General features: G+C 44.3%; 2 protein-coding genes across 2 annotated transcripts in view; one reads left to right on the top strand and one right to left on the bottom strand.

The window, feature by feature from the left end:
* Positions 1-414: 414 nt before the first annotated feature.
* On the top strand, positions 415-7,149 carry bri3 (brain protein I3). The gene is made up of 3 exons (XM_071921219.2): positions 415-1,002; positions 2,579-2,687; positions 5,630-7,149. The coding sequence occupies exons 1-3, from the start codon at positions 849-851 to the stop codon at positions 5,760-5,762; spliced, it is 396 nt and encodes a 131-aa protein (XP_071777320.1). The 5' UTR covers positions 415-848; the 3' UTR covers positions 5,763-7,149.
* A 151-nt stretch (positions 7,150-7,300) lies between these two features.
* Positions 7,301-27,885, bottom strand: part of baiap2l1b (BAR/IMD domain containing adaptor protein 2 like 1b) — a 34,780-nt gene continuing 14,195 nt past the window's right edge. Inside the window, exons 7-14 of the mRNA XM_071921210.2 lie at positions 22,389-22,541; positions 21,696-21,851; positions 20,868-21,009; positions 20,364-20,580; positions 15,496-15,558; positions 14,015-14,252; positions 8,475-8,521; positions 7,301-8,376 (exon numbers count right to left, since the gene is read on the bottom strand). Coding sequence (XP_071777311.1) covers positions 8,304-8,376; positions 8,475-8,521; positions 14,015-14,252; positions 15,496-15,558; positions 20,364-20,580; positions 20,868-21,009; positions 21,696-21,851; positions 22,389-22,541 — 1,089 coding nt within the window. The 3' untranslated portion in view covers positions 7,301-8,303. The remainder of the gene's footprint in view (positions 8,377-8,474; positions 8,522-14,014; positions 14,253-15,495; positions 15,559-20,363; positions 20,581-20,867; positions 21,010-21,695; positions 21,852-22,388; positions 22,542-27,885) is intronic.

Consider the following 27,885-nt stretch of genomic DNA (forward strand, 5'->3'; position numbering starts at 1 on the left):
TCCGTTCACCTACACACCTGTGCTTGACTCTTGCCAAGCTTTATGAGGAAGTGTAAGCAAGTTTGCACCCCCCCTCCCTCCACACACACACACACGCACACACGCACACACACACACACACACACACACTGAACCATGCCGTGACCCCTCATTAGCCTATTTAGTGTGTGTTATTCCAACAATTGCATAGTAGCTTAGGTAGATCTCCTAACATCCCAGATTTGTTTATATTATAGATGCAGAGAATGGCACAGGGAAATATAATTGTCTGCTTCTGTAACGAGAGGAAGCCCTGCTGCAGTGCGCTGCTGTCAGCCTGTACAGTCTGTACAGCCTGTTTTCATGAACTGCCCCTTTAAGAAGCCTTCCTCTGCGCAGAGGCGCTACAGCAGCGCATCACATGATTCTTCTCTTGTGACAATCCAGGCAGAAAGGAAAAGCGTTTCGTGAGTTTCAGCCGAGTTATAAGGTGCTGCGATGACAGAGAGGCTTGTTTTGGCGATAAAGGACCAACTGCAGAGAGGGAAATGGAGTTAAGTTAACCATTACCTGACTGCCTGCGACCATTCCTGTCTTTCAAGTGTACATTTGGCGAGTGTTTTGGGGGTGTTGTGCTGTCGGGGACAAAGTTGGCGCATGGAGAGGGACGAAGTTTCATTTTTGCGCAGCGTGTTTTCTTTGTTTTCTTTGTTTTTGTCGCTACTGCGTGTCAACGAAAGTCGCACGGCTCTTCAGGCAACAGAAGCAAAGTAGCCTGACACAATTTTGTCCGCGCTTGTTGTCGTTGCTGTGGATTTAAGTTAAGGGCATAGCAGGAGGCAACTTGAGGACGCAACACGTCGGGGGAGATGGTGGACAGCAAACCACTTCTTCAGGACAGACCTCCCGCGTACAACGCCGTCCCGGGGACATATGAGTACGGCCCGCAGCAGCAGCAGCAGCACGGCTATGGGGCCATCCCCGCTCCGGCCCCGCCGCCGTACCAGTACCCAGACGGCCAAGGCAAGTAGCTCGACACTGGTCCAGACATTTACCAGAAACTATCCGGGCGAAGCGAGAGGTTTGCCTCCTGCTTACTTCCGTCTTCGTCTGTCGCTCACAGTCGGTTACATATCTTTTTTATAGGCTTATTTGATTTAACCGACCAGCGTGATGTGAGGTCTTCCTAAGCTATGACAGGGTCGTGATACCATGTCTTGAAATGAGTATAAACAATTTAGTTTAGCAGGCGCCCCTGTTGTGCGCGGGCGTAGTATGGTGGTGGCTGTGGCCAGTAATGCATATTCACGAGTGTTTTTTTGAATATATTAGGTGCTATGCGCATTATCTAGGCAAAATGTCCTGCTAGCTGGCCGTTTCTTAATAATGTCATTTCAGACAGATGATTTCCCGCCCCTGTCCAGTTGCGGTCTAGCCGACAACGACTTTCATAGGCTGAAATTATTGGACGTGAATTATCTTGATAGTTAAGTTTAGGCTCTTTGTGATTACCTAACCAGTGGTGCAAAGCTCGCCCCCCAGTCAATACGACGTTGCTGTACTTCGGGGGTCCTTGACATAAAAAAAAGTTGGTCCAGTGTGTGCCTGTCTCGTGTGAAGCAGGCCGCTGTCCTCTGCCTGTTGTTGCTTCAGAGCTGAAACAGTGTCGGTGCTGCACTGGTGCACCAACAGAGTCGTGCTGTCATATTAAGTAGCAACATCTCATCTCCTGCAGTTGCATTGTTGGCCTATCATTTCCTGCTTGCTGTGCAGTCACATCCTCCATGCCACCTCATCTTTAAAGGGAACTAGACTGTTGCTGCAACTGGAAGGGATAGTGTGTAATTACTATAAAACACTGTGTGCACAGTGTGTTAAATGAACAAGGATGTGTTTGTACCAGAGCAAAGCTGTAGGCCAACTTTTGTGGTACTGTATGTATGGTAACAAAGGTTATTGTACCGCACAAACGTCACTGCCGAAAGAAGTGGTTCCAGTGCCCTTTACCCCCATAGCTTATACTGTCCTGAATATATGGGAACTGAGTACACCGAGTAGTTTCTTACGACAGCTATTTCTATTTGATATACTGTATTAGCTGTCTATACAATGCCATATGTACTAAGTTACTTTTATAGTTTTTCGCACCTTCACCTCTCCTCCAGAATACCTTGTGTTGGCCAAATACTCAGCTAAAGCTTATATACCTTGACTTTGAAACAGCAAATACTAACTTGCACTGAACAGCCAGTTTCGCTTCGTCTTTATTCCTTTTTTTTCCTGTTGGTGCTTAAAAAAGAAGTTTATTGTCTTGCACTATGGCTTCATGTGTTTTAGTACTATTTGTAAATTATATTGACAGTCCTGGGATGACTCAACAGCTGTGTCATGTGAGTTCTGTCTCTGTGTTGCTGACCTGCTCACACACTCGACAAAATCAGCAGCCTGCTGAATAATGCTCAACAAACACTCCCTGGATAAAAGTAAAAAAAAAAAATAACATACAAGTGTGAATACAAGCAGAGGAGGGTTTGAGAAATGATAAATTATTGACCTCATTATAACTTCTGTCTGTACTATCTCACCTTTTCTACTACAGGGTACCCCACAGCCCAAATGGGCCCTGCCATATCCCAGCAGCCCTACCCCGGGACTTACACCATCATCCAACCCTCTGTAGTGGTGGTGGGGGGCTGCCCTGCCTGCAGGTGAGGACACACACACACACACACACACGCATATCTGGTCATTGTTATACTTGGATATTTAGAACATAAAAACTGTCACCTCCGCTACCACCTAACAGTGGAGTACAAAAGTCCAAAAGTATGTAAGGAGTATAATAATCTTAGTTTAAAAATACCAGGAAACACCTCTAGCCACTACATACACACTGAGCTAAGGATGATGAGGATGACTGACATGAGAGAATGGATAATCATTCAGTGAGAGGAACCACATTTACAGTCATAACTCCAGGATGGAGACAGCGAGGCACCAAGACATTCAGCTCGTCTATTGATGAAAACAAGACCATTCAGATATTTACCACCAAGGTCTCTTGATTAGCAGGTGATTAGTATGAGTGTCCCATGTTCACTGTGTGACTAAGCCGGTTTCTGAGCACAGTTCCTTCTTGAGGCTCATATCATCTGTTTGTGTGTGTGTGTGTTTATTTGTGTATATATACATGTATACTATCTACACATCTACTCTCATTGTGCCTGTGTATACTGTATGTTGTACAGAGTGTGGTTTCACATTGGTTTCAATGTGCCTGAATCAACATCCTGTCAGTCAGATGATTTCAGCCCCAAACATGTGACTGGGTTGGTCAGGCCACACGGGGCCAAAGGTCACCGCGGGACACGGTTCACTAGCAGACAAACTCTGGAAATCACATGTGCTCCCATCCACTGTTTCCTTTTGAATTATAAATTGTACATCTGGTTGGGGAGCTTGAGTAACTGGGTAGACCGGCTCTCATAGTTTCCCGGTCATAGTGCTTTGTAAATGCAACAGAATTGTTTATTGTTGCTTGCTGGTACACTTTTGGTCACCATTTGCATCATTGCCAGGTCGCCAGAGTCAATAAAAGCCACAGTTCCTGGCACCGGTGTACAGATAAGCTGTGCAAATACAAACACCTATGGCACAGCACCACATGATGCAGTGCCACAGTAGGTCATACACACACATTTTGAGTTCGGACGCCATGTAAACAAGCCTTGTTTTAGGAGCTAGGATAATATTAATGTGCGTGGTTAAGCCCAATTAAAACTAGATGGCACTCAGTAGAACACATACCTCTGCCAACGGTATGCAATCGTCAATATATGCCAGTTCCACATGTCGGATTTCCACTTAAAGGTAATAATTTCTTCCATATCCCATTACTAACCTGTTTTACATCAGGAGATGCTCACATTTTCATGACTGGACCTGAAATGGGACATGAGATCTGCCTGTTCAAATTCTAGCCACTTAAAACTATTTTAGCCGATTATCACAACACCACATGGCCAATCAGCTCTATATCTGTTCAGACCATTAGAGCTGCCCTTCTACCACTGGAAAAATTGGCAGGATGGTTATGTCTAAACCAGAAATGAGCTCTGCAGCGCCTCCATGTCAGAGGGTTTGCCTCTTCTCATGTCTGCTGATAGGCCACAAAGTTTGCTGGTGTTGCATGATTCTGTTCAGAAGTTATATGCCTTTTAGTGAGAAGCCACGCCCACTCATCCCCCGTTGGCCAATCAATGTGAAAGGTTAATCAGTTTTTCCTTTTTCCACAAAGTTTTGTGCAGATCCACTCATAACTTTTTGAGATATCCTGCTAACAGACACACAGATGGAATGGGGTTTGTGTGACATCCAGGACATATCTGATACACTTTGTAGCATTAGCTACAGCGTAGTGCCTTCAAAGCTACTCTTTCACCTCTGATCAGTCAAGGTCTGGGCTGATTTATTGTGTTTTGTATGTTAATTCCTCCTGAGGGCCTCCAGCAGATTTACTGGCCACGCTGGTCGGCATGGTGCAGTCATGAGACCCTGGTTAGCACTTTGTTTACAGTGACTCTGGATTAAAGCTCCTCTGAGACACGGTTGCTTTCTGTTTGTCTAAAATCTCTCCTTCAAAGGAATCCCTTGATATTTTGATATATCTTAATTGGTTATTTATCTTCATTAGATATTTGTTGCACAGTGTAGAAAAGTTTCTACGCTGCCCTTCCCTTTCTCTAAAATAGCTTCTTGGCATTCCTCATCGAAACCGCGGGGCACTGCAAGCCAAAAGCTAAGCAGACTTAACATGTTGAGTACTGCTCTGTGAGTTAATTCACAAAGTTGCACAAGGTTAGATGTTTTTTAGACAATCACAAGACGGCCCTATTGACTCCCAGTGCCGTGTTGCTGGGAGAGACTTGGGCAGATCAGAATAGCAAGTTTTTGTTCCCACCATAAAGACGATTAGAGAATAACTGTTCACATCATCTGAAATTCCTCTTTTCCCTGGCCTCTAGATTAAGGCTATGAGAGAACTCTACGGGGGGGAAGAAGTTGTAAAGGAAACGAAAACGAGCTCATTTTTAGATGCTCAGAATGACTCAGAAGACGTCGAGTTTCAACTCCAACGGATTTTGAAGAAAAGATAGAATGGAATAAAGGGAAGACATTGCAAAATTAACTTTCTGTCCCCTCAGAATCAGGTCACGCTCCAGCTGTACAATTCCTCCTGGCTGCTCGGTTGCTTGTTTACCATGAAATGTCTGTACATGGTTCAGACACACAAGCCTAGAGATAAGCTTTCAATGAACTGTAGTTAGGACAGTGTGATCACTTGTGATCAGGCCTCGTATGCTCATGAAAGCTCTCTAAAATAGATCTGACTTGGTCTTGTGTAGCCTTTGGCTGACAGTTGAACAAGCACATACTGTATGTTTTTTTTTTCTTCAAAATAATACCCAGTGCATCCATTATTTGATTCGTAATTAAATGCGTAAATGCACTTTTTAATGAATTTATGTTACCTTGGAAACTATTGTAATAACGTGCATCATTCAGTATATTTAATGTTTGGTCAATGTTCCTATGTTACTTAACCTTTCTGCTGTGTGTGTGTGTGTGTGTGTGTGTGTGTGTGTTGCAGAGTGGGCGTCCTGGAGGATGACTTCACCTGCCTGGGCATCATGTGTGCCATCTTCTTCTTCCCTCTGGGCCTCCTCTTCTGTTTCGCGCTGCGCCAGAGAAGGTGTCCCAACTGTGGCGCCACCTTCGGCTAGAGGGACCAAACTGCAGCTGACTCACACACACGCTCCTATACGTGCACACACACACACACACACACACGCGCACACACACACACACACACACACACACACATAAACACACACGCGCGCGCAGTCCAGCATTGTCGTGTCTTTTATTTTGTTATCCTTTCTTAATATTGCACTTCGATTTTGCCATTATGTTATGTACAACAAATGATCAAGAAGATATTGCTATGAATTATAACCAGACGCAAGTTTTTATTAGAGGCACGTGTGGAAAAATGTGTCCATTTTCTAGGATAGATCATGGTGTATTTAACTGTCCGGCTGTTGTCAGTGCCTTCACTACATGCAAGCTGAGAGATCGTCAGAGATTCCATCAATCATGATTTCTTCATTAGATGTAGCTCAGCTCATTCACCTGAGCAGATTCCTCTGTGTTTTGTCGTGTCAGAATGAACGGAGGCACAAGTCGATTTTGTGCCAGAGGTTTGATTTTGTTTAGGTGTTTTCCTTTGCTGCCACACTGCTCACATATTTTACATATTTTTGGTTAACTTTGTGCTTGGTGACTTTGTACTCATCACAGCATCCATGTAGATCACTGATGAATCAGCTTTGTCAAGCGAACGCCACTTAACGCAGCCCTTTTTTGGAATCTTGTTTTGTTCTTTTTCGGCTCAGTCTGTCACATGGAATAACAATATACAACCAGTTTAAAGAGACTTGTGGAAAAATCCTCGGACATAAAGTGTCCTGGCTGAAACAATGGACTTTCGTCAGACAAATAGTCTCTGCAGCATTTTGTCTGTTTTTGTTGATGATATTTCTTGGGGCCATATTTGCACTGACCGTTTGTTTGATGATGATTCTGCTAGGTTGTGCTTTTCCAGGGCCAATGCAGACCTCAGGTACATACAATCTGAAATGCCCTCGACTTTACAACCTCAATCACTGTCTGACTTTGGACTCCTACGTTAAGGAGACTCTCATGTCGAAGCGCAGACTCCTATTTTAATGCGTAAAGTCGCAATTAAAAGGAAGCATGCAGAGAGAAATAAAGCGTAGAAATCTCTCAATGATGTATAATCTCTGGATGACGTTTATCTTAGTACTCCACTTTGTGACAACTCAGCCTGCCCCATTCCTCCCGACCACAGACAATCAATCAAGAATGTCTTCGTCTCTGTATCTGCAGTATCTCCATGTGTCTTCGTCTTCCATCAGAGCAGGATGTGTTTCCTTTCTGTCCATGGCAGAAGGAAGAGAAATAGACTGGGGGGGTAAAGGGGGGGATTTGAAATATTCTCGCTTTAGAAACACACTACGCACGCTGTAATGATTGAGGTTCTTACTTTTTATATAAGAGTTATTGTAATTAAAAATGAATGCTACTCAACATGGTTTTTGACTATGATTTTCTTCATCTTGAGTGGATGCACAAGTTCATGCTTTTCTTATATATATATATATTGGGTGTCAATTTTCCCTAGAAGCAAAGCAACGCATGGTAAGAAAATTAAAGTTGTGCATGATAAAATGAAAAACAATTTGAAGAAATAAATCTTTATTTTCCATACAGCAGTTTTTATTAAGGGCATAATGTGGGGCAGGCCAAAGACCAAAAGAACCAGAGTACATATTGAGGGCTTAATAATGATTGAAGCAGAAATGACTGCACTGTCTGACTATGTGAGGATGAGCTGACTGTCACAACTCATGTTCAGGTAAGTGATATTTTTACAGTGATAGTACAGTAGGTTTGTTTCATTAAGGCAAAAGTCCTGTCTCCACACTCGTCTAGCTCTACAAAAAGTTAAATTAGATGGCAAATGACACAATTTATGACATCTGTGGTACAAATGTATATACAAGAGGGACTTGGGGATAAAGCTCACTTGTGTGCCTTTTTGGACGTATCTGTCTTTAAATCATTTGCAATTCATTGTATCTCCTAACTGCAACAGTGGATGCGACATAATCGAATGAATAATACATTTTAATCATTAGACACTTAATAGCAACACTATCATGCGGACCTGAAGGTGAAATGCAGAGGTCCCATACAATACATTCTTCTACTGTCCTATGGCAACAGAAAAATCTTCCAGCAGTCATTTCAACGACAAACAAGCGACATCAACAGCATAAATACATTGCAACAGTTCAATTTCTCTGATCAGTTTCTCATGTCCAGGTAAGAATGTGGTCTTTTCAATATCACCACCACAAACAGTCGGACAAAAATAGATATAGAAAATATATATCTTAAATATATGAGCATCTGTTCCGTAAATAAAATGGTCCCAAAATATTTCCGTATAGGGTTTGCAGCAGTAAGCAACAACAACACCAGATTCAAATAGCATTTTTTGTGTGTGTAGACATCAGCTTGTTCAATGCTGGCCAAGGTTTGTCTGACGAAGAGCTGCTGCTGAACGGTACGGACCGGAGGAGAGCTGCGTGTCCTGGGTAGATGACACAGGGAGGTGGGCTGGGACCGGGGATGGTGTGTATGTGTGTGTGTGTGTGTGTGTGTGTAAATATGGATTATCAGATGACTGGTGCAGAGCGGTCGTTGGTGACAGTCGGACGTAGCCGGACTGTGGCGAACGGGTTCCCTCCCCTGGGAACACAGAAAAAGATGAGTGAGTGAGTGCCTGAATGAGAGAAAGGGAGAGCATCCCCCCCCCCCCCCCCTCCCCGCCTTGTCATGTGACTTACGTGAGGAATGGAGCTGGAGGCCTTGAGATACCGTTGGGCTGGGTTGCCTGTGGACAGAAACACAGATACATTATCAGTGAACCTGTGAGTCACAAGGCCTTTCGCAAAATCCATCCCACATATTTGCGCTGTAGATAATACGTTAATGATAATCTTTCCCACCGTGTTTGGCGCGTTTGTTTGATCTATAACCCAGTACATAAATTTGAGGCTGTTGAAGGATTGGACACACACACGCACTAGATGAATGGATGGGAAAGAGGAAGTGTGGGAAAGACGGTGTGCAGTGTCGTGTCACGAGACGCCGTGTGGAATCTGGGCCTTCTGGAAAGGCGAGTCTGGTTCACAATCAGCGGCATGAAGCGCTCCCATGACTAGCCAAAGTCAGCGTCATTGTTGTGTGTGTGACAGGCAGAGAAACTGAGGCAGCTGGGAGGTGGGGAACAGACTGGGCACATGGTACCTGTACCACACACACACACACACACACACACACACACACACAAATTCCAGACATTCAATACACAATACACAGGCTGTAGGTATGCATCAACAGAGAGGAATAACAGTTTCTCATTTTCTACTGCAGATGGAAAAACAAATTCTGTCTTCCCGTCTGGGACGTGCACCACAGATACACAGATCATAAAGCCTGCTTGAGTACACACTGATCATAAATTGTTGATTTTCCTGGTAACTGGCGCCGCTATTCAAAACAGTCAAAACAGTCCTCAACCTCGCTGCTGCAGTACTGCATAAATCCCACCAGAGGTCAGCAGTGGATAGAGTGACGGCGACGTTCCTCTCTAACCCTGCTGCCACCAGATGGGCCAGAGAGTTTTAGCCTTGGCACCGTCCCACACACTGTGACCGCTGTTCCTTCTCATGGGACCCAGACAGTTTCACATCTGTCCTCCTCCTCCTCCTCCTCCTCCTCCTCCTCCTCCTCCTCCTCCTCCCCCTCCTCCTCCAGATGTTTGGATTAGTAATCACTGAGCACTAATCAGAGCTGTGGGAAGCGGCTGCTAAGGGCAGAAACTCGCACGTTCTTTCATTCACACACGCACGCTCCGACTGGCACATCCAGGCAGCATGCTGTCCACCTGACTGTGTCTTTACTTTGGTCAAAACACGATCACGGTCTCGTTAACGCTCTCAGGCTGCAGTATGGTTCTGCGTGCCGATTCACAGCGCAGCCGGGGAACCAGGAATGCCTTCACCTCTGTCTCTTTTTTGCTCTGTTGCACTTGTTTGGGTATCAACAGCCAGGAATGTCTTTGCTACTCTCAATTTCCTTTTCACTGATACTCCACAGGAAGGTCAAAGCCCTCTCTTCCCCTTCGTCACTCCTCTCTTGTTCTCCATCTCTCAGATCGATCTCCCTCTCTTCTCAACACATCCATTCCTGTAAGTGGTTACCTGCTAACCACCAAACCAGTGAGGGTGCATTTTTTCTCATGGTGACAGTGCATTCCGCCCCCCCTCCCCAAACCCTCCCGTCTCCTCTCTCCCTCCCTCCCTCTCTTCCTCTCACCTTTCCTCCTCCGGTCCAACCTGCATGATGTAAAAAAAACAAAAAACAAAAAAACATTCCAAGACTTTGCTGATACCGATCACTGATCACTGAAAATAGACATATTCGTTAGTGTGTGAATTAAAAAAAAAAAAGAAAGTTATGCAGTGTTTCACCTTCGGTTCCATGTCCGTTCCTGTTTTGGCCCCGGTAAGTTGCAGCACTAATATCTTTCCCAAACTCCAATTCTAAACATTGACCTTGTGCTTGTCTATATGGGGGTAGTTGGTATGGACCAATGAGTGCTTATGTGTCATGCACCATAAGTCACAATATTAATTATATGCAATGAAAGATCAAACAGAAAATGCACAATATATACAAAGTTATAGAATATACAAGATTGACGTCATATCTACACTAGGTTAACTAGTCTTAATTGGAGTTCATATCCTTCTCTCATTTTAATAAATAAAAACAAATTTGTCTTTATTTAGCCATCTTTTGTGAATGATAAATCCTTTCTTCTTTCCTAAGCTTTATACACATACTGAGCAGTGCCAAACACTGCGAGTCTGACTGCGAGTCAGTGTCCATCCTCTAAAGAAAACCAGTCAAGGTCACTAAGCTTATATAACTGTCTCAATTCAATATACAAAGGACAGGAAAGCATACAATGCTTTTCATTCTGCATGTCTCATAACTCATGGAATAGACACAATCTCTATTCCTCTGGGATATTATCTAATCGCCCCGTTTCTATAGCTAAATATATTTACAATTTCACAATTTCTCTTGATGTGGTGGTCAACCAATGCTATCATAAATAGAGGGAAATACTGCATATAGTTAAAGTGTTTGCAGGCCTTATAAACACGATAAAACATGAACAACAGTAAACTAAAGGGGAGGAGAAAGAAAGTGGTACAATTAAACAAGAATGAAAAGGGCTTGAGCTCAATTTATGAAAAATCACCTCCTCCTATATCTAAGCAGACTAATCTCTGTCTCTCTAACGCTCTCGGACACAGACACACAGAGAGAAAAAAGAAAAAAAACAAAAACCTTTCGTTGTCGTGCTGTCACCTACACAGTCATGACAAGTGACTCACAGACAGCCTCTGGTGCTACTGCCCCTGCCAATGGGCAATGTAACAAACAAATACACACAATAGCGTGCGCCCATACACACTCACACATACACACACACACACACTTTTCCCACTCAATCATTTTTAAATTGACGCAGTGCATCAGGCCTTTCACCTATACGTTTCATATTTAAAATTCAGTTTTAAGTAAGATGCAGCCACAAGTTGCTCACAAACCCCCCCCCCACACACACACACACACACACGCCCCCTCGGCAGCCCACTCATACACTGCACTGTACATGAACCTGTGTATTATACTAGATAGATCCACACCTCCTCACAAGAGCCTTTTTCCCACAAGCTAGCCACGTATTCTGGGATGTGTGTGTGTGTGTGTGTTATGAATGGAGGTGGAGCAGAGCTTTGTGAGTCACTAAAGAATGAATGGAGGATAAGCTTGCCTGGAAGTGACTCTTGTCTACCCTGGAAACAGAGGGAGGAGGAGAGAGAGAGTGAGAGAGAGAGAGAGAGAGAGAGAGAGAGAGAGAGAGAGAGCGAGCAAGCGAGCGAGAGATTGCAAGAGAGGTAAGTTAGGGGAGAACGATAGGCAAGTGGGCAGATATAGAGATAAAGACATAGTTGGTTGAAGACAAAAAAGGGAGATAAATTGAAAGAATGAAAACAGAGAGAGAGAAAATAGACAGAGAGAGAAGAGGGGAAGGCAGGTATCAGGTTCACCCAGAGTGGAATTCCACCAGAAGGCAGAGTCAGTGGTAGAGAGACGTGGGCCGGATGTGGAGTGACAAGCCTGACAGCGGAGACACACACACACACACACACACACACACACACACTCACACACGGCATAAGCATGGTAGTGGTTGGCCCTACTATGCCTGTGGCTGTATACCAAATGAGAGGTAAATAATGAATATTGCAGGGCCGAGAAAGAGAACAGAAAAGGATCTCCTTTCACTATCTGTCCATTCAACCTCTAGCTGGGTCAAACATCACAAACTACTGGCACCTTAACAGTCACACTGGCTGTGTGTGTGTGTGTGTGTGTGCATTGGTGATGTTCTTGTACTGTGAACAAAACGTCCTGACAACGCTGTAACGGTGAGAAAAATACTGATAAGTGACTCGATTTTGACAGTCCTAACTCTTAGGATAGAGATAAGGCATTTAATGGTTATAGTTAAGGTTAGGGTTAAGGTACAGAGAATTAATGTTAATCAATGGGATGTATAGTAATGTATAGTAACTTATGTAAGGAGCTCATGTTTCCCCTTTGTCCTTGTAGGTGTATGTGATTAACAGGATGTTTCCACTGACAGAAATGTTTCTCTCTCGTGATAGGGTGGCTGTATGTGTGTGTTGTTTTGGCTATTTAATAAAAATGCTTAGAAAATTGATGTACACTCATCATCACGCTATGGATGATGAATGTCAACAGGCAGTCTAGAGAAGTGGTATCACTGAGATCGAGCTCAGATGGTGTGTATGTGAGCGTGCGGACACGGCAGGTGTGTTTGGCCGTGACACACCGCACTGCATTTCCATTTAGCCAGGATGGGGAAGCTGCAAAAGCTTCCAGGGGGGGAGAAACCGCAACTTTGGCTGTAGGCTTTGCATAGTATGCAAATGGAAACGCATTCGTAGACTAAAGGCGTGGCCGTAGCCATGTGGGTGTGGGAGAGCGACTCAAATAAGGGCACGTAATATTGAGGATGGACATATTTTTGAAAAACATTTCCTGCCCCCATTTTAAGGCAGAAAAAGAGCCTTCATCATGACTTTAAATGTGAATGCTGTATGTTCATTATCACAGACGACAATCATCCAGGCCAGACCTAGACCCTGGTCCCACTTGTGTCCCAGTGTCGCTGCCTCTGAGTGGAGTAGAGGCTCCAGGAGTCTGGTTACCTGTCTGAGCACCAGGGATTATCCAGACAGGGCAATCCTCTTTACAGCTGTGTCCTAGTCAGCTTGTACCTTCATCTCCTACAAGCATGTGGATGATCAGAGACCTGGGACTGTAATTGCGGATGATAGCTGAAAGCTTCTGGGGGCCTTTCTAACACATTTCTAACCTAACCTTCTAATCTAAATTTGTATTCTACACAACCATCCCCCTAGTTATAATCAATGATACTCATTTATTTTTTGAAGAGGACATACTAAGTGTGCTTCTTCATTTTGCTAGTAAAAAGATAGACTAATGCCTAAGTATTAGGAAACTAAGCTCAAGTTAGTGTTGTTTGAATCAATTAATATTGCTTAACACAGGGTGAAATACCCAGAATCAACACTTGTCAGTCTGTGCTTCTGCCTCCCATGCTTTTTTTCATGCGATATCCACATCACAGTAGATGCATCTACAGCAGTGAAGACTGACTTTGTCTCAGTGTCCCAATACTTGGATTTTTGATCGAATATACTTGCCTACGCTGAGAAAACGAGCGTAACAGAGTCTTCAGAGTGCGGTCAGGTTTCCAAGACTGACATTAGAAGTTCACCTGACACCACACACACATACACATACTGTCCACAGCAGCCAAGATAAGGCTGTACAGTCGACGGTACAGTAGCCGCGCTGCAGTAGGTATCAGGTGAGACCTGGAACTGGAGAGGCAAGTGGACGGCAGCCCTTACGGCCCAGGTAGAGGATTAAGGCTAAGGTTGACTCTGCCAAGGTTAGGGGTTCAATTCCTGCTCACCCATACTAGGATGCAAGTACAGTATAATAACTTTCTGCTGAAGTCACTGAAGGTTTGCAAATTTGCATTGTAAATGAAGAAATGAAAAGTAAATGAAGAAAAGCTGGCAGCCCCGATGTTTGTCGTCATTTGATTAAAAGAAAGAAAGAAAGAAACAGAAAAACAGACTCTTCCCATATGACCCAAATCAAATCTACCGGCCCAGTGACTGACCGTGTTGTGATCGGACGAGGAGGAGGAGGCTGCGGACGGCGTGGGGGAGTGCTGGTGGTGGTGGTTGTTGTTTGTGATGATGGTGGTGACGGAGGAGGAGGCGGGGTTGTGGACCGGGGTGCGCTGCGGGGAGTCACAGTAGTCCGCCGGGGGGAGCACCATGGTCGCCTCGTCCGTCTCAGTGTCCTGGTGGTGCAGGTTGACCACGCTCCGACTGCGGTAGGGGGCAGCAGACACACTGGAGGGGAGAGAGAGAGAGAGAGAGAGAGAGAGAGAGAGAGAGAGAGAGAGAGAGAGAGAGAGAGAGAGAGAGAGAGAGAGAGAGAGAGAGAGTAGGGCAGAGCAAACAAGAGAGAAAAAGTCAGAAATAAAGAAAGAGATGGAGGGAAAGAAAGGGTTAAGGTGGGGGGTGGGAAGGAGGAAGAGAGAGAGAGGAAGGGAGGGACAAAGGAGTAACAAGAGGAAAGAATGAACTTAGCCAAATAGAAACATTCAATTACAGGACATCTCATTAGTCTCCTGGCATGTGCACATATGTATGTGTGTGTGTGTGTGTGTGTGTGTGTGTGTGTGTCTGTGTGTGTGTGTGTGTGTGTGTGTGTGTGTGTGCATGTGCGCACACGCACGCATGGACTATCATTGAGCTGTTGGCATTCAAAATAACCACGCTGTTCAAAGAAGCAATACATTTTGATTATGGGTAGAATTCTGAGGGTGTGTGTGTGTGTGTGTGTGTGTTGGTGTGTGTCCCCCAGGGGTGCTTATAGTGTAAACTTTCTGTTTCCGTGACTGGTAGCAGTTGGCTGGCAGCCTCTCTGTGGGAGGTGCAGCACATTAGGATCTAATAAATTAATCCAACGGGGATTAGTCTCTTTGAAGAAAAGCCTGGAGTCAACTCTCTGAACCCCCTCTCGCTCTCTCATCAGCCGCAAAATCAATTCATCAGCAGCAAAGACACGGCATCCTGTTTCCTGATATAAACGTACTGCTGCGCTTGTGTAACTCCAATTTTTTCCCCAATTTTTTCCATTTCCATGACTTGAACTGAGGGTTTACACAGCCATATATGGGTTGAGCACATGAACCATAAGGAGTCTATCAGAGTCCATGAAGCCCGAACAAATCCATCCAGACTTCATAAATGCATGGGAATCAATCTGAAAATAAAGCTGTTTTTTTTTAATCTCAAAGAGTATGTTATGTGAGTGACATGTCTCTATATTAAAAGATTTTAAATAGATTTTAAATAGAATGGTTTAATATGGGCAAATGATCAAGTGGACTGAATGCAGGATGCGACTTCAACACAATAGGAATCAAAGGTTGAGGAAGGGGAGACTCCCCCATAGGATTAGAAAGGTTATCAGTCTAACAGGAGTAACGAGAGGAAACACTGCCAACAATACAGCTGGCTGGAACATGAGACCTGCCTGTGTGTGTGTGTGTGTGTGTGTGTTAGCCTGAACGTGGAGTCTCCTTACCTGTTGTTATTCACTAGTGGCTCAGAGTATGCACGGCAATAAGATGACGGGAACCAGCCCCTCCTAAAAGACAGAGAGAGAGAGAGAGAGAGAACACACACATCAGTTTTGTTCACTAGGAGTCGTTTTTCTTCAGTTAGATATTTATTGTTACATATTTATTTATTAGCATTATTGTATCTATTTATTTATCTTTTCTCTAGTTATTTTTCTTTGTTTTTAGATGCTGGCAACACTGTTCATCTGACATTCATGCCAATAATGCAAAGTGAATTGAATTGAGAGAGAGGGAAAGAGAGAAACCAAGATAGAGAGAGAGAGGGAGAGAGAAACCAAGATAGAGAGAGCGCGAGAGAGAGAGAAACCGAGATAGAAATGATTACATGTCTACCCCACTGCCAGAATCCCTATCATCCCGGCTATCATTCCACAGGCATCTAAAAGCCTCTCTAAATGATTGCGAGCCTGTGGTGAAGAGCTGCTGCTCTGCTCTCACCTCACATGGCCACCACTGTCCCCTCTCCACAAGACAGAGAGAGACGGAGAGACGGAGAGAGAGAAAGAAAGAGAGAGAGATAAAGACTCAGTTCAACAGTGAATGTCCATGCACAACACCCCTGATGCTTGACACTGCTGGCTGCCTCGTGGGCGTGGAAGCGGGTGTGTTTGTAACGGATGCAGGTTTCGCTTCAGCCTTCGTCCTCCACGCCACTGCTCTTTTTATTTGGATCATATAACACTGGGTGACTGGACACGGCAATAATGAACTCCTCCATACTGAGAGGAACAAACGCCAGGCGGAACTAGTTTTGTGACGTTTCATGAAGGAATGTAATCGAGCAGACACACAGTACACTATTCACCCGATTGGTTAACGCCTACATTGGCCGCGTGAAAATTTGCATAAAGTAATTGAGAGGTCTACTCGTTCCTGACGCTACGCTCCAAAATTCTGGCAGGTCACCTTCCCACAATCCTCTGCATATTTTCTACGTCACTTTGCCTGAGAATTTCCCTCCCGGTGAACATTGACTCACTGTAAGAGACAGAGAGAAATCCCAAACCCATCTTTCCTCACAGTGAGTATTGTAAAACTACTACAGAGTTATCATAATTCTCTCCAATGCTGCTGTATATATGGATGAATGCCTGTTGTGATTATGGTAGCAAAAAGCTGGTAGTTGGTAGGGCTGGGCGGTATCCAATTTTTGACACCGTTAAACCGTCCCCAAATTTTCCCGCGGTATACGGTATTACCATCTGATTAAAAATCACATTGTATGGCTTGGAGGGAGCCGCTAATTCCAAATGATGAATTTATGTAGTCGCTGCTATACCGTTTCCCGCCACAAGGTGGCTGCAGTGCACTTCAACTGTGATTTTCACACGACAAAAATGTGATACATGTTCCAGTTTTATTCTCTGAACATCAGAAACGGAATAGCAAACGTTGCATATTTACAACAGAATATTGAAACAATAACAACAAAACATGTACAAAATTAACAACATGTCATCTATCTTTATTTCTAATTCCCTCTGTTTGATAAGTATATTTGCTCCTATTTTAGTACGAAGCCTCCTTGTTTTCTGATCTGCTTCTGTTACGGTACGTTAGGTAGACGTTTTTTTGTTACTGCAATGCATTACGATAATTACGGTAATCGACGACGGCATGCTCCAGAGACTTCCGCCGGCCGAGCCGTCTTGTGGCACTTGTACGTTACTACAAACTACAGTTACAAACAGGCACCAGGAGTTTACCAGTATCCACCGTTGTTTGCATGTAAGCTGAAGCTAACTGAAGCTAACTGAACCTGGGCACCGATGTGTTCCCGGTGACCCGGCCGAGATTTCGGCGGGGGTCCGGGGTCGGATCGGGAGGATCAATGCGGGCCGTAGGCGCGGTGGAGAGGCAGCGGCGGAGAGAGGAGACGGACACGGTCCAGCCATGTACTAGGTTTTGACCTAGTTTTTTCCCCCGGCCTGTATTTGAGGCCGGCCTTTATTTGTTCGTGTCGACCACGGCCCCGGCCATTATCGGAGACCCGGCTTTTAATTGACTACAGGCCACTATTAGAGGAAATACGGTATTTACTTTTTCCAGCTTGAGCAGGGCACTTAACGGACTTACAACTTTGCCTGCGGTGCTGAACACCCGCTCTGATGGTGAGCTTGTGGCACATGCGCACAAGTACTTTCGGGCCACCCTCGACATCAGCGGAAAGCGGCTGGCTCCATTTGACTTCCACCAGAGAAGGGGATCTTCGTCTCCGTGAATCACAGGCTCGCGACAATAGGCATTCATCTCTGATTCTGCTCGCTCCTCTATGGTGCCGAGTCCGACGGGACCTGCCGCGCCCGCCGCATCAGCTTTTTTTTGCAAGAGACTGCCCAAAGTTATCTTTTTTTTCGGGGGTGCAGGTTGGGCATCTCTCTCCTCTTCTTCTGCCAGAAATTTTTTTATGACGGTAATGAAACGGACACCGTTGCTATTTTCAAATACCCCGGGATACCGTATTACCATATTACCGCCCAACCCTAGTAGTTGGTATGGAAAAACGTTTACATGCTTTCCTTTTTCCCTTCGTTTTAATGGACTTAATCTTTATTAACACCACATTTTCCCTTCTGGTTGAAAATTGATTATCTTCCTCATTAGGCTACTATGAAGAAAGGCAGTTTTTCAAAGGGACTAACAATTAAATTATGAATGAATCAATGTTTTTTTGAGGTACAGTACAATACCTTTCACCTGTTGAGAATTAAATCATTGTGTGTATTTAATAAATGAGTTAAAGTCTCATTCAGACTTCAGCAACATTTCAGAGTTGGTTCTCCTGCAAGGCTTTCAGCACACACAATGCATTGGGAGCATTATGGCCTATAAGGTTTCAGTGGTTTCAATGAGGGAAATCATGCGGACATTTGTTCCTGCCCACACACACACACACACACACACACACACACACACACACACACAGGAATAAACTTGACTTAATAATGGTGTCTAATGGACCAAAAAAACAGAGTTGTGCTGAAGTTCTCCCCCACGCTTTCTCACCTTGATATGATAAAAAATGTTTCATTCAGTTTGAAAAGGTACTTAAAGACATTCACATAACAGTATGTAAAAGGTTCACAGAAGAATGAGTGACACCTAGTCACTAAGAAAAGCTCAGAGCAAGGACTCTGTGTCATTGTGCTGTTTTGGTACAGATTGTTCACTCTTTCATAATCAGCGTGTAGCCAACCGGCCTCTCCCTCTACGCCGATAAATGTTAATATTTGTCCATTTGGCTTGGAAAATGGGTGTTCCCTTTGTGCACCTGCGATAAAAAGGATCCGAGGTCCTACTGGAAAATACACCCCGGTCAATCGCATCGGTATTAATAATAGCCTTTATTTATTTAGGGAAAGGTTTTTTGCTGAGCACTCATGCTCCTTTTCAGCACTGCTCCACATTCACACAGTTACACACATTCAGAAACATTCATATCTCTGAGCTGCACAATGCAACCACAGTCTTCTAACGCTGGCCACTGAGCAGCTTCACTGAAACAACTGTGGATTATAAACCTTGCTCCACGGCACCTCCATGATACTGATAGAGGGAGCTGAGGGTGACACTCATTCACTTTTCCAGAGATTCCTAGCCAGGAATGCAAACTCACTAGCCAGCTGCTCCTCCAACTCGCTTGGCTTGGACAGAGGGATCAAATTTATGTATATTTTCTGAACCAGTCAAGTGAGGTGAAGATTATATACATACATTCACATTCACACTAGAGTCACATTTATATATAATTCAGATTCTGAATGTATTGCTACTAGTGCATGATTGTCCCACTGGATGCAAATGTGTATCTATGTCTCTGTGTCATTCCTCAGTCCATCAATGGCCTGTGCGGGCATTTGAATTGGTCGAGGTGTTGCCGGGGCGAGTTGCCGGGATACGTTATCAAAGCTGATGTAAGACAAAGAGAAAAACCCACGCAAGAGCCCCGAATGCATCAAAGCCGAATTTCCTCCGGGATATTAAGCCTATCTCATCTGACGGTGTGTTCTGATAAACATGATGATATACACTTTTTAAGCCTCAAGGCCCTCCGACTCACCCCGCTAGCAGCAATACGGCGGCAAGACCAAAGTTTTACTTGGTGGCAGCCTTACTTTTAAAAGCAACTCAGAACCGATTCCTTTCTACCCTTGATCATTTTTTTGGATACATTTGCCAGGTAATTTCCCTTGACAGCGATGGAGATCGAGCCTGATGAACGATTAAAATTCCAAAACACACTTCCCAGGGCTTTGGATCAAATCCCTGTTTTTAAAGTCAGACATCAGAGACCCGGGGAGAGCAGATTTGGTTGGAGCCTGTCTGTGTGGGAGAGCAGGTGGTACTCTGAACTTCTCTCTCTGCCTCGCTCCAGTCCTCTATCGTACATCCCACCCTCTGGCTATACTTTACTTTGATTTCGTTATCAGCGAGTGCTCTAGCTCAGGCTGTGTGTGTGTGCATGGCTGGGATATCAATCAGGCTGGGGACCATCTGGCTAGTTAGGATAGTCCAACTCATCAATCAACTGAATAGTAGGAGGATGGAGGAACAAGACAAACATTTAAAACAACTGATGATTGGGCCATGGGGAGGCAGGTGTTGATTACAGTAAATGCATGCTACAAATGAGGAAGAAGGGATGGATTGTAGTTGATAATTGGATAAACATAGGGTAGCTGCTGGTGCACAGAGTATGTCCTGATTGCGTACGTGCCCAAAACTTCCTGTATTTGTGCGTGAATACAGGCTAGTCTTTGCTAGCATGTGTCTGTTTCATATAAACACAGTACATGTGGGCTTGACTCACTTTCCAGTCTTCTCCAGCTCGCCGTACATCCACCCGTCTCTCTCGTCGGGGATGAGCAGGATGATGACGTCTCCCTCTTCAAAGCTGAGCAGTGTGTTGTTGTTGCCGGCGGTGTGGGGGAAGATGGTGCGCACACGCGGCCTCTTCACCATGTTGTTGAGGCCCGTGGAGACGGACACAGACCTGGGGAGGCTGCCCTCCTCACTGCCCCCGTGGTCTGGGAGGACGGAACAGGACAGGGTAAGGAGGAGGGACATCAACATAGATACAACAATGTATTAAAAAGAATTTCATCCAGAAATCTCTCTTGCATTTAAACCATGTGATACCCAAATCCCAAACCCAAACGACGCAGATTCTGTTGTTCTAGTCAGGATAATAGGCCATTCACGCAGAGAGAACAATGCTCTTGCGCTGCACTCGCCGCGTTGAAAAGCACAATGCTGTAGCCTCTCCAGCACAATGGGTGGTGCTGACTGAAAACCAGTGCCATATTTATAGTACCTGAGTGCCTATCTGTGCTGTTGTTGGTAGTGGTGGTGATAGTGCTGTACTCCTGGGTGAACATGTTGGCCAGAGGGCTGGTCTGAGCCTTCAGAGGTGGGGCTGGGGGAAGCGCCGAAGACTCGCGTCCCACAGAGATGTTCTGCCCACAGGAACATTAACAATACCGGTTAGCATGGTGGCAACACTGTAAGTGTTGGGTCAATACTGTTATTTAAGCATATCAAATTGCATTGCCATCACAAAAGAAACACTGGAAACAGTTTTGGGAGCAGATTCCCCAAAAGCAAAACACAGACTTTGACTGCTGTTTGTGCAGAGCAGATTTGTGAAGTTAGTTAAACTATCTTCACAAATCACCATAGTATACGGTTCTAAACATGACCAGTTACGCTAATGAGGTAATTAATGAAGGTAATTAATGCATTAATTAGCAAATATTTATACATCTTTGTTACTTACTTGTCTTCACATAACACATGGGTGGTATTAATATGAATTCTATACCTTAAAAGCATTAAGAAGTTATAAGAAAGAATTTTCCTCATTAATGTGCAAATGTATGCTCCAAAATCTAATCAGATCATCTGTTCTATAGGGGAACCTGTGGTGTAAGTATGACGTTTCTAACATGTATTGTTCTTGATTATTGTGTTCACAAGAACGTGTCTACACACACAGACTCACAGATAGATGCCACCATGATGACATAATGTCCTGCATGTACTGCGCATAAAAAAAGAAACGGCACTAGAAAATAAGGGAGCAACATATCCGGGAACAGAACCTGTCCTTATTTGTACCCTCCTCCCTCCCGTCCCGTCATACCATGCTGTGTCGTGAGGGGGCGGGGGAGGGCAGTGGTGTGATGGAGATTGGCGTGCGCAGCCCCTCAATCATGGACAGGATGGTCTCTGGCATGTTGGTGGCATCGTTGCACTGGTCCTGCCAGCTGGGCAGCTTTGCCGTCAGCATGTCTCTGGCCTGGCCACCAGGAAAAAAAATGATAGAAAAAAAGTAAGATTCAATCATAAGTACATAGTGAAAATGGTGTACACATTTTGGAATAAATTGTTCCGACTTTGGTTAGATTTAACACTGCAGAGGGCAGGTCAATCAAGCGAGCACATGTACCATTTAGCTACCTAATTCCAGTATGACCCCTGCCCCTATTAGTCAGTGCTCCCAGGCGAATTCTCTCCCTTTCTCTTGGGTGAAAGCGCTCTAAAAAGTGTGGAACAATAAATATGAAAAAATAAAATGTGAGATTGAGATCAAATCTGTATTGAATATACCATGCTGGCAATATTCCTGCACAGCACAGTCCAAAAATATCTATTATGGTGTTAAATGAAACACACTGACAGGGGCAGAGCACAAGTCGGCCCAGGCATGTACAGTGTATCATCATGATTGGTGTTGTTCCTAGTATTGAGCGTTTTATAGCAGAAAAGTTTATGTTGAAGTGAAAGTACAGCGAGTTAAAAGGCCTAGCATGTTTGCCGTTCGCGTGTCTTCTACCTTGTCGTGGAAGGAAGCGAACTGGTAGGAGAAGTTGCAGTGTTTGTCCACCAGGAAACAGAAGCGTCTCTTCTCCTCCAGCAGAGCCTCCTTACAGCCGTCGGCTATGAACTTCTGCATGTCCATCTGACGGCTGGTCAGCGTCTCCAGGCACTGGAAACACATACACACATACGCATATAATGGTACTTCACTTGAACAACATGCCTCAGTTAGTGCCCATACACATGCAAGTGCTCAGTCATAATCTATGCACGGGAACAAAAACATGCATGTGTGTATACATGAACCTGGATACGCCGACGTGCACACACCCATACACACACACAAAGTATATTTGAATTGGTAGGTTTGTCTTCCTTTATGCAACGATCACAAAGCATCTCACTAGATCATCACCTTTTCTTATCTGCCTGTCCACATGGTTCCCAGCCATCCAATCCCTTTCACCACACAGCTATATAAGAACGTAAAGGGCAGTGTGATATGGAAGGAGCAGGGATCCTAACTGTATGTCCTAATCTCTCTCTTGCAGGCACACAGGTATTATTAGACAACAGCATACAGGCAGACTGGGTTGTATTTAGTCTTTAGTGAGTGGACAGAGGAATAGGAGGAAGAGCGGGAGAGGACACAGCAGTGGTAAGGAGGGGCTGCCTTATCTACACTGACAGCCTGGGATAATGAAAGGTCAGGGGGGTACTCAAAGGCTCTTAGACTAGTGAGTGTGTGTGTGTGTGTGTGTGTGTGTGTGTGTGTGTGTGGTCTTTATGGAATCGTTTCATCTTCAGCTTTTTCCATTCTATCATCTTTCTTTATTTGATATTCCTTCTGTTATGGCAATGTGGCCATATCAACTCATTTAATACTTATGACTCCAAGAAAGAATAGAAGAATAGATTTACTGTGGTAAATGTATGAACTGAATTGAGATGAATGGTTTCAGAAAAAGCAGTAACTATCATATAATGTATCTGTCGATAGATTATTTGGTTACAACACTAGGGCAATCCATTATAGCAATGAGCCCTTTCTTGGAGCTTCAAAATTGTAAATGTTGCTGGCACACAGTGATTTTATGGATTTGAATTCTGGCTCATGCTATGCTTTTGCATTTCTCTAACCACATGGAAGATCGTTTTCAGTCCAAACCCCATTCTTCACGTAACAGAGGGTGACATGCTTCTTCTCACCGAGAGTAATGCACAACACAGCCAGAGCCAAAACAATCTGCCCAAAGTCAACTTAACATTGTATCCTAGAAAGAAAACAACAGTAGACATAAGAGTTTGCAGAGCGAGTGCACGGGGAGGGGAAACAGTCAGGGGTATGACAGGGTAAACAGATGAGTTTTGATTATTTTTTTTTAAAGAAGTTAGAGTCCCTGCATGGCAGGTGTGGGAGGTCAGGGAGTTCCAGAGCCGGGTGCTGCACAGTTGAAGGCTCGAGCACCAATTGTAGAAAGCACGGGCTGGAGTGTAGTGATGGAGGAGGTGGAGTTTGTGCGTGGGTTGGGTGGGACGTCCTGAGAGGATGCCGGTACAGCAATCCAGCCAGGAGGTGACAAAGGCGTGAATTAGAGTTTCAGCACTGACGTAGGAGAGTGAAGAGCGAGTCGGGAGATGCTGAGGTGAAAAAGTGCAGTCCTTGAGATGTTTGTTATGTGGGGTTCGAAGGACAGTGTGTTGTCAAGGGTAACGCAGAGGCTTTTCACTTGTGTTGACAGAGGAACCAGGAAGCCATCAATGGTTGTAAAGAAGTTGGGAGCCATGGGTGCTTTTTATTATTTTATCACTGCTTGATAAAATAATAATAATAAAAAAAAACTGGAACCTCAGACCAAGAGGAGTCATGCCATATCTGCTTTGACAAAACTATTACACTACTATTATTATATTGTTTTTCCAAACAGCAGTGGGGAGCATAACTCTCTCTTAAAACAAACAAACAAAAAAAAAATATCACATGATGTGTGTGCTTCTGTGTGTGTGTTCCCTCATCTCAGTGACAAAAGCTTATTCTAGCTAAGTAGCTTTCAGCGGGAGAGATATCATCCTTATTCAAACAGTCCTGTCTGTTTGTCTGACTGAGTCTGTGTATCTCTCTGGCTGTCTGGATGCCAGACGATCCTCAAATGAACTCTTCTACTCTACTGTTCTCTACTTTTCTATGAGTTGTTTTGCCAAATGATATCACACTCTCAAGTGCATGTTATCATGACCAGCTGACCTTTGTGGTTATAATGTCCACAAACAAGCAAATGCAAATAATTTGTGAATGCCAACATACACATCTATACAAATAAAAGCAAAACAAAAAACTCTTCTCTTTGCTGCCCATGCTACGCGGAAGTACGCTCTCCCTTTATTTCTCTTTCTCTCTTTCAATATCCACAAATGGAGTAATTTGAGTCTAAAAGCTTTGGCTGTGTCCCCTCCCTCTGCATCTGCCCTCTGCAGTACCCCCAACAGTTTTGTTTGTGTCCACCTGTGACATCCCATAACGTCACCCTGCTGCCAGAGGAACCTGTGCTGTGGCTGCCTGGCACTGGAGCAGATACACAGGAATCATTGTCTGTCTTTGAAACAGGAGTGAAGCCGCAGATAAGGCATCATAGAAATCGGAAAGATGAGCTGTAAAATTCAAATTCTGAGAGAGAGAGCGAGCGAGAGAGCGAGAAAGAGAGATAGATAGATGGATAGATAAATAGATAAAGAGAAAGAGAGAGAGGGGGGAGAGAGAGAGGGAGAGAGAGAGCAAGAACTATTGTTTGGTTTCTTTCTCTTCTTCCAAAATCCATTCTGTAAAGAAAGATGAGTCAGGCTCCTCTGTAACTGTGTGTGTGTGTGTATGGAGAGAAACAGAGACTTGCACAAGAGAACGAGAAGAAAAACAATGACATGGAGAAAGGAAGGGAAAGTATAACTGTCTTTTAGCGATGCTCTGCCTCTAAAACTAAGGTCAAACGACTTTAAACTTGATTTTTATCCCTGTTTTATTTATCCCAACATGATTTCAGTAACAGGCTGAGTCTGTGCTGACTCAGCAGATTTTGAACAGTTGTGACAGATGGTCGGCATAGATGATAGTAGTGCGAGAGGGGTTTGGACTCATTCTCTTTCCTCCTGATCTGCTCGAAACCATCAAGATTATTTCAAACATCTTTAATTTTCTCGAATTTGGATAAATCTGGATTTGTTGAGAGTTGAGCTCACAAATAAATGCACAACAAGTTGATGAATATAGTAGAGTATGCTGTGGCTTTCAAATCATCTCCACTAGCGAAGGGAAAATACACCTTTCCAGAACTGAAGAAGTGGGCGGTGTTCAAGTGGATGAGAAAAAAGGGTTGTGAAATGCCATTTCCACACACACACACACACACACACACACACACACACACACACACACACGTCTTCTTAATCGCTTTACATCTGTCAACACTGCAGCAAACCTGTTGCTATGGACAACCTATCTTTATCCCCAGAACTATAGGTAAGAAAGAGAGAGGGATGGCAACAGAGAGATGTGACAGAAATAGAAAAAGAGACAGAATGCAATTCTACAAAAAATGAACCAGACTTTTATCTGTTTGACATGAAAGAGCCTTAATATAGCTCAATCTTTGTTAATATTGCGGACAGTGAGAGTAAATCCTGCAGATTGAATCCTTTTTCAGGTGATTCTTTTAATCAATTGTTTGACAGTTGTGACAGTTCTTCCCTGCCTTTTGTAATCCTGTCTTTCCTCTCTGACAGATCGTTCCCAGGCTTTGAAGTGTCTTTGGTGTCTGGTGAATCATCTGCTGCCGTAAGCTCCTGCCTCTAAGCCCTGACACCCTGTCTGTCTGTTTGCCAGCCCATCTGTCTGTCCGTCGGCCGTCTAACTCCTAATACCTGGCCTTATATCAGATAAGTGAGCGAGGCGGCAAGAGAACACTCTGACTCGTACTAGGGTGGGAAGGTGAAGGGGGAGAGAAAGGTGGGAGAGAGAAGGAAAGAGCAGAGAGAGAGGAAGGTGAAGGAGGGATGGAGGCAGGAAAAACGGTTGGGAGAGAGTGGGGGCGAAAGAGAGAAAACGAGAGAGACAGACAGAGCCAGAAAGACACAGGCAGACGTAAAGAGACAGAGAGAGAGATGGGGCAACAAGAAAAAAGTTAGATGAAGAGAGTGAGATACTGAGCTAGATAATATCTCACCAGATGTGCATGGATGAGGTAATACCTAATGTCTGAGGGGTCACCCTGGGGTGGTTTCACCATATTTTCAAAATGTTGTTCTTAGCACGCTCAAAGTGGACATGAATGACAGCGCTACAATTCAAGTCGCTAAAACTTGAGAAACTCAGTGACAAACTGTTTTTTTTTGCCACAGAGCACTTCATTTGCTGCGATCAAGAAAAACAAAACCAATACTCTGGGCTTCCACAAAGTGAATGTGGACGGTTAAAGCTGCCATGAACCTCAAGTGGAAATGGTGACTCACGTCTTAGCTGGAGTGTCATTCCTCTTAAGGTGTCTCCCTCTGTCTCTACCTCTCTTTCTGTAACCCTAGCAAGTGTGTGTGTGTGTGTGTGTGTCAGAGGGTTGTTCCCGCTGCCAGACTAGGGTAGGGTAAACCGTGTTGACAGAATACACAAACCCTTAAACACACACACACACACACACACACACACAGCCTGTCCAACAGGCTGCCTGACTGGATCAATGGTAGGCAGGTTATGTAAGATTTCGTAGTTTTGAGATTAAACTCATCCACAACTATCACTTTGCACGGTCACGGTTGGGGTGTGGTGTTTAGCTGTAATAACAGCTTCAATTAACTATGACGCAACACGCCACGATGCATAATCGTGATTACACTCAACTGGGCCAGCTGTGATAATATAGTCTATATAATATATACAGACTTGCTTGTGTTGTATTAAAATCTCATGTGTACGTCGCTTTGGACAAAAGTGTCTGCCAAATGGGAGCTTGTAAATTGTAATACTGAGTGATTTTTCATGAGACTGTTTTATGAAATAAACTATGAATATTTATTATCAAAAGACTGATGGTCAGAATTAGGACAAAAGACAAAAATTGGACGAGAGGTTTTTTTCTTTTTGTGTCAGGGCCAGTGTGACATTGACTGGATCCTCCAGTATATCGGCATGTGTGGTGCTTGTGCAAATGTGTTAATGTGTGCTTGCGAGTGTAAGGGTGGGAGAGAAGGAGTGAGAGAGGGAGAGAGAAAGAGAGAGAGAGAGAGAGAGAGACACAGCTGTTAATTTCAGCAGCAGTCATTCTCAAGGCTACTTTTCATTGCAGTCTAGCAAACCTCACTAACAGCGGGTCTAAAAACAAGCCTCGTCATAACCAGGCTTAACGTGCCAGGTAAAGCTTTTGGCTAACTGACTTCACAGGATGGGGCCAGCGAGTAGGAGGTCCAAACTGTTGCCCAACTGTTGATGGTCAGTTATTACTGGCAGCCATTTAGTGTGGAGGAGGTTCTGC

The sequence above is a fragment of the Centroberyx gerrardi genome, chromosome 7, assembly GCF_048128805.1.
Source record: "Centroberyx gerrardi isolate f3 chromosome 7, fCenGer3.hap1.cur.20231027, whole genome shotgun sequence".
Classification (NCBI taxonomy): domain Eukaryota; kingdom Metazoa; phylum Chordata; class Actinopteri; order Beryciformes; family Berycidae; genus Centroberyx; species Centroberyx gerrardi.

Excerpts from the sequence above, each read along its gene's own strand:
- bri3 (XM_071921219.2), top strand. The coding sequence starts at position 849 with ATGGTGGACAGCAAACCACTTCTTCAGGACAGACCTCCCGCGTACAAC. Across the intron at positions 1,003-2,578 it reads CCAGTACCCAGACGGCCAAG|GGTACCCCACAGCCCAAATG; the intron begins GCAAGTAGCTCG and ends TTTCTACTACAG. Across the intron at positions 2,688-5,629 it reads GGGGGCTGCCCTGCCTGCAG|AGTGGGCGTCCTGGAGGATG; the intron begins GTGAGGACACAC and ends TGTGTGTTGCAG.